The 18881-nt window shown below is 31.4% G+C and overlaps 1 protein-coding gene across 4 annotated transcripts in view; it reads left to right on the top strand.

Annotated features, from left to right (window-relative positions):
* LOC123699060 (protein prickle-like) overlaps window positions 1-18881 on the top strand; it is a 122498-nt gene that overhangs the window by 5562 nt on the left and 98055 nt on the right. For 2 of the 4 annotated variants that reach the window (XM_045645924.1, XM_045645921.1), the window contains exon 2: window positions 3124-3906. In XM_045645924.1, the coding sequence (XP_045501880.1) occupies window positions 3194-3906 (713 nt within the window). In that variant the 5' untranslated portion in view covers window positions 3124-3193. The remainder of the gene's footprint in view (window positions 1-3123; window positions 3907-18881) is intronic. The other 2 variants (XM_045645923.1, XM_045645922.1) reach the window with 2 other exon arrangements.

Here is an 18881-nt window from a genome sequence, read left to right as displayed (position 1 = left end):
TATCAAAACAAACACCAATACTACATGTACCTACAAAACATGACTATAAGATAAATCTCCAAAATGCTTCGCAGTGGACCAGTTACAGAAACGCCTGCAGGCAAACGTCTTGCTATGACGAGTTACGCCCGCGCTTATTCTCGATATACGAGTGTATATCAAACAGTACATATATCTATGCTCGAACTATATATATCTGACAGTACATAATATGTATATTTATGCTGCGACTATTTGATATATATATATATAGTATATGTCAGACAGTACATATAAATTGTTTTATTTTGATATATTTATGGGCTCATTGGAACGTTTTTCTCAAGGGGCAAGGCTTGACGGATGGTACACTGTGGTGAAATAATTCTAAGAAATAATCTACAACAAGACACTTGTTACAGATGTCAGAGATTTTCAATGAAATATTTATTATCTGTTGCGGTAAAGCGCGCCAAATAGAAAAAAAATATTGACATAACTTAATAATAATTAATAAGGTAAAATTTTGACAGCATACCTATGTAGCGGTAAAGTTAAAGAGAAAAGTAGAATGTAAGTAAGTACTAAGAAACTACTTATCATTTTTACATCATAACATTTTAAAACGATTAATTGTATTAAAATATAAGTGCATAATAATATTTATTTTGAGGAAGCAGAGAGTTATGTTTACAAACCAAAAATAATAAACTTTGACCTCGTTTTTCAAATAATTATAATCTAAGAGCTAACTAATTATACAAAATGAATGTATATAATATTTGGTATCGTGGGTTTGTGAATGCAGTTTAATCATTTGCTGTATTTTAAACCTATTGTAAAAAATATATTACTTTACTATAAAAAGTGAGTCATTATAAATATGAGTGATGAGATTCCAGGCAAGGAAATAAACCGCTTTTTTAAATATCCTGTTTTGATCGACCATAATTTGGGTCCTTTCCTCCGGCTATGAAAATTATAAAAATGTTTATTGTAAATTGTACTCTATTTAGATATTATATTAGGATTGATTTTAAAATGTAAATTGGTTTTAGACAAATGGAATATTTGAGTGGTAGCAATATATATTTAGCTACGTTAATTTATTTAGAGGAATAGTTTTTAAGTCTGTAGTCATCCAGATTGGTTTGAAAATAACGGTTAATTAAGGAATGAATAACCAAGAGAACTGACATTAAATTAATAACAAGGAAGATAAAATAGTCTATTGTAGAGATCCTGCTAGAGTTCATGAAATCAAATGGAAAACTATTCATTTTATGGAATCTAGTCAAAAATGTGTTTAATTTAATATCTCATACGGTGAAAATTTTATAATATCCACAAAAATTCTTAAGAAAAAGATAGGAAATGAGAGAAATCTCATCGAAATCAGTAGAAAAGTTTTGAACAGTAACGAGGATACAAAAACAAAATAGCCATCTTAATTGGTAACGAATGTACTTTTATATGAAATTAATAGCAAAGAAATAAATACTTCAATAATTGACATGTATAAACTAGCCGCTTTCCAACACTCCAGGGGTTAAAATTCCATCTTCTATTCTCATAAATTATCTATAACTATTATTTCATCCTAACATTCCAAAACCACGTTCACTTATAAATTAAATTCCCATACTTTATTACGTACATATTTCAAACCAAATTTGACCTGTGAAAGCCACAGAGAATAAACTCTTTGGCTAAGGTTGTGACCACCTGTGGGTTACAACCTTTTTCTTTTTTATCGATAATTGATTTTTAATGGTTCGTCTGACACGACGTGATCGGAAGATCCCTTTGTGAATACTTAACTTTTTGTAGTGCTAATGCATTCGGCATTACCTGCACTTAACATTAGGGTAGTTTATTTGGTGTCCGTTATTTTTTGATTACATCAGATTTAGTGACTTCTAGAATGGTAGGCTAATGGATGACATTTCTTTGCTAAACTAACTAAATTACTAATTTTATTATTTTCTGAAAGAGCTCTATGTGTAAGATAATACAGTAAAAATCAGTTAAATGCGGGTTGACTCTGTTTAAAAAATTGTTTGTTACTTATTAAAGATGTACCTTTTAATAAAGAAGTGTTTTTAAAATGGATCAATTATTTTTTGAATTAAATAACAACTATAATATGTTTTCTTTATTATAGTAATATTGTATAGATGTCTTTTAGTAGAGCCTTAGTACCTATAGATAGTTCATACGAATATATAGCTCAATATAAAATATGAAATCATAACTCTTAAGTATGTCATAATTTATTGATCAACTAATACAAGGAATTAAACACGTTAATATTTAAAATAAAACAAGAATTATAAATCTTAATCTTAATAAGAACTGTCAATTTACAAATTCTTTAAAATATAAAATCTAATCAAAGAGGTGTTTAATAAATATTCTATTAATATCAAAATTTAGTATTGATTTAAATATACATATATCATAGCCGATAAATACATCGTTAAACAACTTTAAAAAATCCGACACACTTCTTCCCTATAGGAAAATAAGCAAGCATTATAAATTCGTTTCAATCTATATTTTAATTCTAAAAGAAATAATATATATTCTAAAAGATATAAGCACTAAATTAAAGCTTTGTATTTATGAACATTTGACTGGATATAAAATGTTTCCACCGGGTACAAGACTGTATTTTATGTTTATTATCAAACCGTAAATACCTTCCACAATTTAAATTTTATGACAATATTTAATGTATGTAATCAACGATATAAAAGTTTCAAGCCATAACCATATATTAAATAATAATCAAATCTCACTTGATTTATAATAGCTTGTGTATAACTTTTCTAAAAGTTATAGTTGACAAATTATCGATGAAATTTTAAAGCAGCTAGAAATTATGGTAATCGTGAGAATGCTAAGTCCGTGATCAAAACTATGTATATAAATATGAGGACATAAAAAAATCTACATAATCAATCATGCCAGAATCCAGTATAAAAGCTTTCACGTATAAGAGAATTTTAATGCAATATTTAGTCCACACATTTAAAACGAACGCTAAATCATTTTTAATTTGTTCCTATAAATCAAAGATGAATCGCCAATACATTATTAAAAATCTCATCACTCTTTAGTGATCATCAATTTGTCGTACAGATATCACATTAACGATGCTACATTCCAATGGTAACCAGTTTTAGCACAGTTGTGATAAACGTAGGAAAAAATGTCTACCACCGCGACCAGACATGTCAAGTCGTCCAACTCGGCGAACATTTTAATGTGCAAGCAATGGTGGAAAGTGTGCTGGATGTACGGGGATCAGGAGAAATACTACAGACAATTGTACGGGAGACGAAAAATTAACACAAACAAAGGTATATTCGACGACACAGACATAAAACGACCTGGTGCACAAATAACTGAATTAACAGATGATTTCTTCCAAGACAACGTCACACAGAACCCCGCCCCAGATGAAAGGAAAGATTGGTTCGGAGCTGAAGCTGAACCGATCTATGGCTTCGAGTGGCAAAACGACCAAAGAAGAAAACCAATTAACTTGGACGATTTTAGAGAAATACTGACTGATGATAGTCATAATCTACCTCCAAATAGAGTTATAGATTCAGATGAACAGATACATAAAAACGGCGATGTTATTGGAAAAACGTCTAGAACAGTCTCTAGGACGAAAAAAGGGGCGTTAGTTACCGAAGAAACAGAAATATGTACTGATGGTAGGACAACAGCGCATCTTAGGTTTCATCGGTCCACGATTAAAAGTGCTCCGAATAAAGTTAAGGAGGTTCTACAGCCGTTAAAAGAGGATGCAGTGTTGGATGAATGTTCTAGAAAGAAGTGCGTTGGTGACACTTTGACGACCACCACGACGACGCTAGTGACGGTGACCCAACAAATGGTGACGTGCTGTAATGAGTGAGTATTATTTCAATATTATTATCTCTAGGTCATTGGTCGATCTAAAACATAATTTGTACATAAATAGAATTCATCGTGGAATGGATATAGGTAAAAATATAATGCATCTGCCTCGTGCCATACGCTGGGACACTGAACTTTATATAATGCAGTTTTAAATATTGATAATATGAAAACCAATTTTGGAGATACTACTTGCGAATCTTGATCTATAACAATACCGGTTTTGGCACATTAAATGCATCGTACACAATTTTATAACTTCATAGTGCAATTATAAACTACTAGCTTTCGACCCGCAGCTTCGCCCGCGCAGTAAAAGAAAAACCCGCATAGTTCCCATTCCCGTGGGATTTCCGGGATAAAACCTATCCTATTTCCCGGGGTAAAAAGTAGCCTATATGTCCTTTCTCGGGTATCAAAATATCTCTATACCAAATTTCATGCAAATTGGTTCAGTAGTTAATGCGTGATTGAGTAACAGAGAGACAGACAGAGCATTTTTGCATTTATAATATTAAGTATGGAATAAGTATGGATGTCATATTTCTATAATAATAATTATCGTTGGTATTTATAAAACACACAGTCATAGACGCTTTATAACTCAATTAGTGGTGGTTTTATTTTGCGCAGTTTGCGCGGCATAACAGAGAGATGCATTTGCCTGATAGGAATAAAAAAAACAAGAACAACATGGTCGCTGGCGGGAACATGACGATGGTATCGTGTCGCTACTGTTTCGTGCAGAGCTTTTTCTCGGCTTGATTGATGCGTGTATTGTGAATAAATGATTTATTTAAAAGCTTTTTGTAGCGTTAACTCGTGCTAATAGAGGTTTCTTAAACACTTTTTTGCAATAAAAATGTATTGTAATAGCCAAAATCTTGTTATACTTCTGTCAAGAGTAGGTATTTACTGCTCTTATTTACTCGAGAGAAGTATCTTCCCATATAACCAAGAAAATATTAATTACGAGTTATTTTACAAACAATTATGCTAACATATAAAATCCCAATTTAAATCCACTAATATTTGACATCTTAAATTTATTATTTCAGTCACACTTCATAAATATAATTTAATATGTAAATTAAACATAACATAAATGCTTAAAATATGTACATCGAACCAATATTAAAATCAGTAAAAAGGAACTTAAAATAAGAAATAGCTCAGCAAATTGGCGCAGACGTGACCAACATGACGTATCTTCTTAAAAGTAAACGCAGCCGCGGGCGTAAATTAGCAATTAATATACAAATTGCACGCACTACGTCCAAGATTGGCATTTACATATCCACATTAATAACCTACTGCGACTGTTTTGAAATTTTAATTGCAATATTATGAAAATCGTATCGATTACAGGCGATCTGGAGCAAACTGTATATTAAACAGGATTTGATTAACAAGATCGTTTTCAGAGCATGATTATACTAATTAAAAATTCTAGAGATAAAAATAATGAGATATTTACCAACTTTTCGGTTTTTCACATAGTTTCGAGTAGTCGTTTCCTGTCCTTCTGAAGGTGGTTAATGGTAAAATTATTTTATGATTATTCTAAAGTGCTTCTAGAAGATGCCTAATTGAACAAATAAATGTTTGAACTACAAAATAGTTGTGGTTTGAGTTCAAAAGTAAAAGAGTTATGCAACTTTAACTGTAACTTTACAAATTATAGCAATTTGTAATGAAATCGATTTTCGCTTTCCCATAAAAATATACATTGATTAACCAAAGATATTTTGCAATCTGATACTTTGCGTTCCACTTTTTATTAATTACTGTAATTAAATTAATTTGCATGTTGCTAAATAAAACGGTAGAATGCACATATCTCTCCATAAGAAGTTAACATTTAAGTCTCGAGTTTTTATCTTCCTATCGACTATTAGTTTGTAATAAATATTATGTGCAATCGATAATTGAAACTACATTTCGTTATATTTAATTAGGTTATGTTTTTTAAATAAAGTATATTCGATATAAAAATGCTAAATTGATAAGCTTTATCTTCATTTAAATACATATAAGGTATATAAGCACAGGTACATTTCAATAATTACCCGATAGTGTTTCATTCAAGAACAAAATTCCAGTCCTAGTAACTATAACAGCTCTTATGAAGTGGCTTACACGATTTCAATTTCAGTAAATTTTGTTGGACAAATTGATATCTGAGTCGATACATATCAAACTCCGGTATGTCCATTCTAACAGAAATGTGGGAATCGAGGTATTTTTAATAACTTAAAAAATCAATATGTTTGGACCTTTATAATTTATGACGGATATAATATAATACATTAGAATTATTTTTACGAAGAAAAAGAAATGTATTACTTGATGATTATGCCACAAAATTAGATTTAAATCTGGACATACAGGCGTTTGATATGTACCAGCAAAATTTACCGGGTTTTGAAAAACATCGGTTTGGACTTACAGGAATTTGAAAAATCTCTAATGGACTTACAGGGATTTGATAGAACTCAGTTTTGGGACGTACTGAGGTGGTGGAAATGGGTAGATAGTTCGTCGCGTTGTAAGTATTGGACGTTAAAATAAAATATGTAAATTAAAAGATACAAATTATTATTATTATTAACCTTTATCATCCCACTGCTGGGCAAAGAGAGGGGTCAATAAATCAAAACGGTTGAAAAAATCTCGGTACGGCCCTGGCTGGCTGGCAGGGAATAACTACTGTGCGTGTGCTGTGCGTCGAGTTTCATTTATCTTTTAGCTGTTTTCTGAGCCTTGTCTGTTTTAGCTTTTGGTATTGTTTTTTTCCTTGCTTTGTCTAGAACCACCACCTCTATAGTAAAACTGTTTTCTTCCATCATTTATCAATTAAAACGATTTATAAGCATTGGTCACACCTGTTAGCTTCAACAAAATTGAGAGAAATGGCAGCCATTTTAGTGCCATACTGCGCTGTGATTGGTCGAAATGGACTTACCTGAGTTTGATAAACCACTGTCGAGGGACATACCGGAGTTTGAAAAAAAACATTTACTTTAAACCTTATTTTAATAGAAATACGATTGACTTACCTAACTTTGAAAAGTACAGACTGGTTTAGTTTTACAATTCAAAATTGGCGCCATTGTTATCTCAATTTTGGCAGGGAGTGGACTTACCGGAGTTTGATATGTATCGACTCATCTAGATTTTAAAAATACAAAATAAAGGTATGTGCGCAACCGGGCAACTCCATAGGGCTTCCCTCCATCCTTCCTGCACATGTTATGCACCGTGATTCCGACATTGTCATTTATCACAAAGGAAATTTAATTAAAGGACGATATAAAAAGTGAATGTGAATAAAGAACCTTACATTTGATAAAACTTCCTATATTATGAGTTCAGATATTTATTGTATTATCTCTTAATAATTAATTCATTATGAAAATCGAAAAAGCTTACTATGAACAACTAAGATGAAATTCACCGTAAGCTACAGCAAGCTGTTATCTATCTGACATACAAAATCTGAACACATAACATACCCCGTGCAATCATTTTGATTACATGACAATCGTACTCGCGAGATTATGATTTACTAGCTTCTCCGCGCGGTTTCACCCCCGTGGCTACACTCATGTTGGTCGTAGCGTGATGATATATAGCCTATAGCCTTTCTCGATAAATGAGCTATCTAACACCGAAAGAATTTTTCAAATCGGACCAGAAGTTTCCGAGATTAGCGCGTTCAAACAAACAAACTCTTCAGCTTTATAATATTAGTATAGATAAGTTTTAACACAGCTTTTTACCTCTACGCAAAATAACTATAAAGAAGCATATATCGTGTGTAACAGGAGTTAATTGTTAATTATGTATGAAAGTTCAAAATTGGTTATTACAAAGGAATGCACACACTGTGCTATAGATTATAAATAAGTCGATTCGGTGCGTGCGCGGGGGCTATAAATTGGATGGATGTAAATTATGATGCGCAGGCGCAGCCTAGTGATGTTTTGGTATCGATGTTTATCGTTTATCGATATACGGAGATTAAGTAGGGAAAAAGTTTATGAGGAATGTCATCTGAGTACTTGTAAAGCTTTAAAATTGTTTCTGGATATTTGTTTGTACCTACAGGTATTGTAAGAAGTTTTTTAACAAACCTCTTAAATGTTAAATTTTTAAATATGTTGGTAAATTAACGTAATATAAAAATACTTAAGTACATTTTTAATTAAAGAGCTTTCACACTGACTAATTTTTAAAGACCTGTTTTCAAAGATTTCAAATTGAAATAATCGATTGACCAAAAATGTTAACCCAGTTGAAAATAGTAAAATAAAAGAATGCAAGATACAAGTTTTTATTGAAAGCAATTTATTTCACAATCCGTAATGCTAATTAGGTGTGAAAGCATAACGACCACAAACAAACATAAAAATACTTTTGCCGACCTTAGCTTTAGCAAACGCAATTTGTATATTTTATCGATAAAAGCGCAACACTATCGACATCAAAGACACGATAACGTCGAGCGAAGGATACAAATTGCGAGGCTAATGACAATTTCTCTAATTGAATGAATGAATAAATGATGGCTGCATGTAATATATTATGTTCTTGCATAATTCAATGAATTATTGTAATGTCCTTATAATTACACGATATAATTGGTTTTTAATAATGAAGAAAAATAGCGTTTATAATTCGATAAGGACGTGTTGATAAATTGTGAAGAAAAGAATGTTGAATCTCTTAATTCAAATTAAGTAAATGTGAAAATTAACTTATAGACCTTGATACAATTAACGAAAAATTATCTACAATAATATTATAAAGAGGAAAACTTTGTTTGTTTGTTTGTAATGAATAGTCTCATAAACTACTGGACCGATTTTAAAAATTCTTCACTATTATCCACGAGTAATATAGGCTATATATTATTATCACGCTAAGACCAACAGGAGCGAAGCCACGCGGGTGAAACCGCGCGGCACAGGTAGTTGCTTATATTTAAGCTACTTCTTGTATAAACACTAAAAATCTGGAAAAAAAACACAAAAATCAATCAAATCAGAAATGCGGAACAAGCTTTTAATACGCAAGCTTTTTTACTGAAACGCATATTTTCTTGGTTTAAAACAGGTACTCTATTTATAGGTTATACCTATAGTCTACACAGAATATACAGTAAAAACCTACTTTAAAATTGTCAATCAAAAGGTAAAAAACCAATCCACTTAAATTCTACGACAACATTTTTAGACTAAGCGGTTTCACACTTACCTCCGTTTTTCTCCCTTTCGATCTTACACAAAGACCATATGTTAGAGAGAGATAGCTGTGTTGAATTTCACAGTGGTATGTTATGTTTGTATGTTTGTCTATCTCTCGAAGGTTACTGCAGGTGGGTTAAGAGAATTCGGATATTGCTTTTTAAAAAGCTTCTGTTTACTTTGTATGGAGTGTGTATTGTATACTGTGATAATATAGTTAGGTACATGCATAAATATGTAATGTGTATGAAAGTAACTGTATGTTTGTTATGTTATGCTGAACGGATATTGATGAATTTTGATATTGGTATTTACATAAAGTTGATGTCGACATATTTTTATGTATATGTATAAGATACTGATATACCTATCTAGGCTATATAGTATATAGGTTAAAGATGTAATGCTTTGAATACCTACTTAGAATAATATTTAGTTTCCAAAAATATTTATTATTTATATAATACAACAAAATTTTACCATGTTAGTACTAATAAACATACATGATCGTGAAAACTTTGCTTATCCCGTTTATATTGAAGTAGGTATAGAAGAAGGTATAAACAGATTAATAGAACACGTGCGAATCCACGTGAACTAGCTAGTATAGTCTAATAAATACAGATAATTGGCGGCATGTAGCTCATTACGCGCTAAGGCGTAAGTTATATAAATCTCCCTATAAGGGCGCTCACTAGGTGGTGTTGCTAATTTCTAATTTAAATTCTTAAGTAAAAATAAAACACATTGATGTAAAAACTAGAGTATTCTCTTTTGATTGAACGTGTTTGTGGATTTACTCATATGGGTATCATTTTAACAAAAGGGTCGAAAGTAAATTATCATTTTCTTTACGCAACCTGAAATTATATTGAAAAATCAAATGTGAGTAGGTCTATCATTGCTAAAACATCCTAATACTACTGTCTACTAGAATAGTATTATGTTATCTTTATAAAACTTTCTATGCAAAAAATAACACTTCTTTTCTTAAGATTTTAAGTATAACGGAGATATACCATTCATTTCCTATACATATAGCTCTTACCACGTTTTCCTAATATTTTGATTAAATACATGCCTACATTGCTATAGAAGTTATTAAGTTCATTAAAGAGTCAATAACTCGCAAAAAACATAAAAATAAACTTTACAATTACACACACTAGTATCAATTTACCAATTTGTAGTTACAAAACACATAAAACAAAATATTCGAAGGCTAGCCCATGCCTACACATCGTCATATTAGTTAATACTTGGTTAATACCCATTGAGATATACATATGGAGACGACACCGCCTACATCACTTATGTTCCGCTCAACATACGCCATATGGCGTAACTGCACGCTCATTTTTTATTTGTTTTAAAGTGAAACGCATCAAATATGCCTTCGTGTGTGTTACGATATTGCACAAATAATACAAATAATACGGAAACGTGCAAAGGAATAACTTTTATCGGTAAGTACCTAACTAGATAATAATTTTTAAAACTTAGTTAGAGCAAAAAAATGGCGCACAGATTTTGTTCGTGGTGTCTCCTCCATACGTAGTAATATTATCTCAATGTTGATACCACATTAATACGTACCATGTACGATACATCAAGTTTTTGTGTTAATAAAAGCTTGCTATTCACTTGCATGCGTGATGTAATTGTATATATGTATATGTGTCATGGACCAAGTAATGTATGGGCATTATTGATAATTCCCGCGTTTTTTTTTAAATTCCATATTTTTCCAGAATATGCCAGATTTTTTGCACGTGGTATCATATTGAAAAGTAGGCTAGCTTTTTTGTGTGAAAGGGTAATTGATCATGCGTAGTTACAAATTTTAACGTTTATTATATTAGTAGAAATAAGATAAAAATAATTAGAAGCATAAAAAGCTATGTAGAGCGGAATAAAATATACATAGAGCGTGGCCTTGTTCCTTTGTTACATATACCCTGGGGCACTAGTCATTATATAAAATGTCTATATTTATTACTTGACCATAACAGATACATTACATAAGATAACAAAAAGATTTCATACGGTTTTCCCTTGATAAATCGCATTTACATTCATAGTGCGCCATATGTCGTTATTTCTATTTTGAGGTTTTATAAAGGAGCCACTCCTTAGTTCCGTTTGATTTGAAATACAATAAAATATAGACTTTATCACTCAGGAATAATGTATCTTTCTACTAGTGGAAATTTTTTCAAAATCGGCTAAGTAGTTTTTCAGTTTAACTATGAGAAACAAACCAAAAAAAAATTACTTTTCATTAAATCTTTTAGTTTAAACTAGGTTTCCGCCCGCGGCTTCGCCCGCGCAGTCAAAGAAAAACCCGCATAGTTCCCGTTCCCGTGGGATTTCCGGGATTGCGTCATTTTCCCGGGATAAAAAGTAGCCTATGTCCTTTCTCGGGTATCAAAATATCTCCATACCAAATTTCATGAAAATTGGTTCAGTAGTTTAGGCGTGATTGAGTAACAGACAGACAGACAGACAGAGTTACTTTCGCATTTATAATATTAGTATGGATTAGTAAAGGTGTTGTTGTATCAACAAATAACCGTATGTTCAAACTTTTATCAGATATGGGAAAAATTATGTGATATATTTATTAACTTTGGGAAAAGATCAAATAGTAGTTTTTATTTTTTAATCTTAACGAGAAACGAATTAGTATTTAAATCAGTTTAAATTCTATCTAACAGATTATTATTATCTGTGTTATTTAAATGAACGCACCTGTGTGAATGTGAAGTATACCTCGTGTCTTTTACTTATTTTGTATTCATTATTACCTTCTTATTAGTTTAAGCATGAACAGGTTAAACCTGGAGCGAACCCAGGCTACATTCTCTTGGTCGCGAAGAATTCCAAGAATCGGACGTAACCCATGGCTTATTCCCCGGCTGTGGGTAATATGCAAGATTTCCCCACTTTGAAAAAAATAGGCTACATTATCTTGTGGAAATGAAAGACGACTATAGAATGAGGGTTAGAAATGATGTGACTGGCGCACAATAAACGCTATCAATTCAAACGCTAAAGGCCTCAAACTTCAAACTATGAAGCGATAAGATTGGTTCTTTACAAACGCATTCCTCGCTACTCATCCTCGCACATTATTGGTGGAAAAGCATCCTAAACCTGATTCAACTAAACTGAATCCAATCTATATTAATATTATAAAGCTGAAGAGTTTGTTTGTTCTTTAATTTGTTTGAACGTGCTATTCTCAGGAACTACTGTTCCGATTTGAAAAATTCTATCGGTGTTAGATAGCCTGTTTTTCGAAGAAGGCTAAAGGAAGAAGGCTATCATCACGCTAAGACCAATAGGAACGGACGTGGCTCCGTTCCTATTGGTCTTAGCGGGTGCGCAGCTAGTAAACTATATTCCTTTTTCTGCCTCTAGCTATCTGTGCATAGTATACTAAAGATTGTCCACACATGCATGTGTAAAGTTACACCAATACTTCAATGAATGTCGGTGTGAATCACAAAGCGATCGGATCACATGACCCTGCGCACGCGCCGTGACCGATACGCTTCCGTGACAACCGATTTGGGATTACATAGCTACTGTTGTGATCGAAATATCTATTTATTTTAACACTATTCAAGTGCATTTCACAAAATATAGCAAAACCGTATACTATTATATTATCTGTGGTACACATAATTATTGAAAAAAACTAAACAAGGTACTTTCAAATTGTCATATCGCACGGAAGGTACCAAATATCAATAAAAAAAACTAAATCCCTAAAAGAACCTCTTCCTTTTTTTAAGTCGGTTCTTGAGTATGTGTGTGATTAATCCATACTAATATTATAAATGCGAAAGTAACTCTGTCTGTCTGTCCGTTACTACATCTAATATAATAAACTACTGAAACAATTTGCATGAAATTTGGTATGGAGATATTTTGATACCCGAGAAAAGACACAGGCTACCTTTTATTGCGAAATATGTACCACGGGCGAAGCCGGGGCGGACCGCTAGTAGGTTATATAAACAACTAGCTTACCGCCCGCGGCTTCGCCCGCTTTGTCTAAAACCTAATAAATTATAATATACTAAAACCTTCCTCTCGAATCATTCTATCTATTAAAAAAACCGCATCAAAATTCGTTGCGCAGTTTTAAAGATTTAAGCATACAAAGGGACATAGGGACAGAGAAAGTGACTTTGTTTTATACTATACGTATAATAAATATACGTAGATGTAGTGATATTCTATAGGTTTGGGATCAAAAAAACGTAACTAATGATTTAAAGTTTAAACAGTATTAACATACATTGATTATGCGAAAAAGCTCATTCAATGGACTTTGGACAGCCTAAAGAATTGTATTCATGTTTCTTTTTCTTTTAACTGTAGTTCACCTTGTAAATGAGTATTTTGCGTGTGACCTACGAAATAATGCGATCTATTCTCTTAATCTGTTAAGGAAATGGAAGGCATATCTTTTTGTCTCGAAGAATTCGCCTTTAATTTTATTCTGGGGCTGGCAAAGTGTAATTTATCTTAATTAAAATCATTTATATGATCTGCTCAAATGGATTGATAGATTTATGCTTTATTTAGTTTGCTAAAACACAGTCAACAGCGTATTTTTTCAATTAAAATATATAATAAATTATATTTGATTTGAACCTACTACCTATGGCATTATATTATCTGTGATAATACACTGATCTAGTAAATCATACTGGCTATATTATTATCAGATAACTAAAAAGTGTAGTTCAACAAACGTCTATCCTTTACTTTACCTGTTCTGTGATCTATTACAACAGATAACTTAATTAGGTACCTGTGTTTATTAATACTACGTAGCAATTACTATCAAACACACATCTTATGCTTTCCTGTAACATAAGAGAAATTACCCAACTGATATTAATAAACCTCAACCATAATAATAAAGTTTTAAAGATATAAAAGTGATCTTAGAAGATTCTTTAACTGGTTAGTTACCTATTGGTTCTTATGTACTTGCAAATTAGCAATATTTACAAAGAAACAAGCCGGTCCATTTAAAAACAACGGTATAAGTTTCCAGTTAGCAGATAACATCTTGTTATTTCAATAATAATTGTTTGGAACCGGCTTACGTTGTTTCATTTGCCACATTTTAGTATATGTCCCATAGCAAGGGAGGAAGCGGCTTTTTTAACGCTTATAAACTCTAACTGAAACTCGAACTTATTATTTTTTCAAATAAACTTCTTTTGCGCTTTTGAATCGGTATAATACTCAGATGTTCACTTTTGCCACAGGTGAATAGGTAGGTACTTAACTAGTTAATAGTGATTAATAATAGCTGCATAAATAAGAGGATCTGTATTGATATATTCATTTTTCATTTATAATTCCTCTCAATTTATACTGCCTTCAATTTAGGAGATTATTTAAAGACAAAATTATGATAAAGCTGGGATTTCCTCTTTATAAAATGATAAGTAGGCAATTTGACTACCGAATACATTTATATGCATTCAATAATACTGTTATTTTTCATCATTTTCATTTTATAACAGAAAACGTGAACTATTGAACACCAACGCACTCATAGGTACTAGGTATTATTTATATCTCATACAAAATTAAAAATTAAATATTTCAGGACAATTTTCACACACGGCACGATCTGATCCCATACTAAGCTTTCGCTTATGTTATGGAAACCAGATGCTAATAACCCTTTAATAACCATACATAATATATAATTTTAAATAAATACTTATATAGATAATTAACACCCAGACACAGAGCAGACATCTATGTTCATCACACAAATATTTGCCCCGGGTGGGAATCGAACCCACGACTTCTGGCTTGGAAGGCAGTTCTACTACCAACCAAGCCAACCGGTCAGTCAAAAATACTTGATCTATATTTAAGTAAATGGCTCTACTCACTAGAATTACCTTTATTCCAGAAATAATCTTGTTTTATAGTGTAGTTTGAGTTTACAACAAAATGCTTACAGCTTCTATGTAACTCGCTGATCTTATCGCAATCTATCGAGTTCTAGAAAGATGTACTTTAATAGATTTTGTGTAAACTTGTGTATTTAATTACTATTGGAAATCTGCATTATTATTTGCGATGAAATTGGTTTTATTTTGTAGAGTGCGATAGGATGTTTGTAATAATACTAAATTAATGTGACAGATATATTATGTGGTTATATGTTTAGATTTTAACTTAGGATTTGAACCTTCCTAATATTGGAACCTTCGTAATATTAACGTATGATTGGATTTGCAGAATATTGCAGTTTATTAAGAAACCCTATATTTTGTTTACATTATTTTCATTTAACCTATTTTACCTATAGGGATATAAAATCGGAATGCATAAAAGCTACGTTCAGTAATAAGAGATACACAATTTTCAGATTTATTAACACAGGATTTTCAGATTTTTTTTATTGTTACTTAGTTATATTAAATTTGTATGAAAAATTAATTTCTTATTCCTTGTTTCAGGTAAGTTCCAGTAAGAATATGGTGGAAAACAGGTGTTGAGTAGATAATATATCTTTATTCATAAAACAAACTCGTTTGTTTGACCTACCATCTGTGATCACTTAATGTTAAGGGGGATCTCCAAAGATTATAGGTAGCTTATTCCTATAAGGATAATGGTACTACTATATTATTTTATTTATAGTTATTGAAATTAGAATTACACAATATTTCAGGCGGTATTTACTATTTAACCTCTGAAAGCGAAAGCTTGTCTTACAAACAATCGCTTTTTTATCCTTTTACACATTAGGTATACAAACTTATTTATTGAAACGTGCTTTTTGTGAATCATTTGAACACAAAGATTCATTATGAATGGAGGATTAAAAAAAGTAAGTTAGTCTTTATCATATTATATAGCACAATATTTTGAGAGAGAGAGACACACGAGAACTTTGCAAAACTATTGAGAGCTTTCATAAAAATAATGCAATGTATCAAAAAAAGTTTTTCTATTTTTTTTTAACTTATTTTTCCCACGTAAAGTTAACAAGACTTAATCAACTTTACGTCTAGCTGGCGCCTAATAATAACTTTGATAATTTAAAAAACATACGCAATATGTATTTTACGTTACCTTCAAGAATTTATAACTACATATGAAAAATTTATATGAAATCTTACGATATTTATGAGTGTTATGAAAACGTATTTTATGAGACTGTAGGCTTAATACTGGTTATATTTTCTTGGCTTCATTTAAACGCCTATGTGAAGATAAACAACTGTTATTGCTGATTTTGTACTAGACATTGAGATTTTATCTTCTGAAATATTGATACAACTTTGTAATCATACTGAATCTTATTATTTTTTATGTTCGTTAGGCACAGTAAAAAGTCTAGTACTTTATGTATACTAGCTGTCCCAGCAAACGTTGTTCTGCCTTACTCTAATCACTTAGGGGTGTAAATTAAAATACATGTTGGCTGATTCTCAGACTTACCCGATATGCACAGAAAATTTCATGAGAATCGGTCCAGCCGTTTTGGAGGAGTATGTTAACTAACATGACACGGAAATTTTATATAAGATTATATACCTTTAGTGCAGACTCCAGATAGCTTTGATTAAAGTTAGGTTACGTTTTCATTACAAAGTTTGGTCTTATCAAAATTATGGATTAAAATCATATTTAAAAGCTTTGTAGAGGATACATTTATAGTTAACTAATAAACAGATAGGTATTTTAATAACATAGAGGAGGGGAAAAAAATGTGTGCGTGTACTAAGTGTACACACGTAAGAAGTGAAACTTCTTTATGACCTTATTTTTCAAAAAATAATTTACTATATATGCAACTTTACAGAAATACGTCGAATCACGCGTGGTAGGGATAACAGAAAGATGGCGCGTAACGGAAAAATGTCACGCGTAACGAAAAAATGTTACACTAAATTTCACTTCAAAAATCCTATATCACATAATATGTGTATTATATATTACTGTCTTAGTTTCCCTTTTTAGTAAATTATTGTAAAACACTATTGCAGAGAAAGCAAGTAATAGGTACATGAGAAATTAATATACAAATATGTTAATGAAATCGCATAAAACTACAAAGGAACGTAGTGGCTTGTTCTGATTGATGAATGTGGTTACGCCATGTTTTCATTGTTTTACAACTTCCGAGAATGCTATTATTTAATTTTTATGAATCTTTAATATTGATAGTAATAAGTGATACAAGTATCTATGTTATTAATGTATGAGTACGTAATATATTATCAATGTCAATATAGCTTATAATTAACACAATCACAGGAAAAAGTAAAGTCCTGACCTGTAAAAGCTAAAAATATTGTACTTAGTATAAAATATGGGAACATAATAGATGAGTAAATGTTTCTTTCAGTCAGCTCATCATTAGGTATCATCAGTTTTAGTTCCTCCCAAAAGAAGGCTAAAATTTAATGAAACCATTTTATCGTATCTCGTGTAACAATGAAAACATTCTCCATTAATGAAATATGAAATTGAAATGGACATAGTTTATTATCCTCTAAACACAGTCAGGAAGTAATTAGTTTGGTACGATGATGTATTAGTATTTTGGGATGTTATTAAATCTGTGAGATTGATTGTATGATGAATGTTTTATCTACACATGTTTTTTTGACTAGTGCTGCGGATTTAATATCGGTCTCTGAAATACATTTTTTATTTAGAGCTCTAGTACAAGCCTAGCCAGTAAAATTCCCCTGTAAAGTAGAAAATATATTTCATTTGATAAACTTCGAGATTGGGTTCCCATGCCCATTTAAACTGCATAATATAAAGTTGTTGTTTGTTTGATTGAACGCGCTACTGGTTAGGAACTACAAGACCGATTTCAAAAATTGTTTCACTGTTGGATATATACGTGATTCCTGAATGATATAGGTTTTATATTACGTATATTATATACAACTGTAAATCCAAAGCTGACTGCTAGTTCAAAATAAGTTCATTAAATTTAACTGTATATCACAATGGCATTGAATCCATTCTAGTGTTTTCAAACTCAGATAAAACTTTCCTATAATTTCATTTGTAAATTATACATAAGTAAGACATCACCCGGGTGGTCGTTCACCGCAAAACGAATGTAATGGACCTCTCATTACGCCTGTCCGATCGTTGGACGCGACGTTACGGATTATTTCAATCTAGGGCTGTTGAGTTATTTAATATTGATCTAGTACAAATAAATAGTAGCCTATAAAGGAAGAGAGTATGTATTAAGGCATGTTCGAAATCAGCGATTTTTGAGTTACCATTAATGCACAAAAATACTTATTATTTTGAAGCCTTCAAAATATATTTTCATTCTTGATATTTATCAAATTTTAGGCGCATAAGCCACAATATTTAAGCCTTCCCAATTCTAATATTGGTATAAGCTAGAAGCATTTATAGTATAAATATCATCTCAAATTTCAAACGTTGACGTTTCAAAAGTGCTTCTCGAAGAAGTTTATTTGAATAAATAAATGTTTGAGTTTGAGTTTTGAGTTTGAAATTTCAAAATTCATGCATTAGAGTTTAGACTTTGTGTCAGTAGCAGGAAATTAAAATCTTTATCAAAAAACAAATTAGTATGCAATACCAAAACTCATAAAGCAACAAAAAACTTCAAGGCAATAAATATTACCGCAGCCCTGTGACCGCAAAAACACCGCTACTCAT

The sequence above is a fragment of the Colias croceus genome, chromosome 17 (assembly GCF_905220415.1).
Source record: "Colias croceus chromosome 17, ilColCroc2.1".
NCBI classification, from domain to species: Eukaryota; Metazoa; Arthropoda; class Insecta; order Lepidoptera; family Pieridae; genus Colias; species Colias croceus.
Note: the sequence above shows the minus strand (reverse complement) of the source record. Positions and strands in the feature narration are given on the sequence as shown.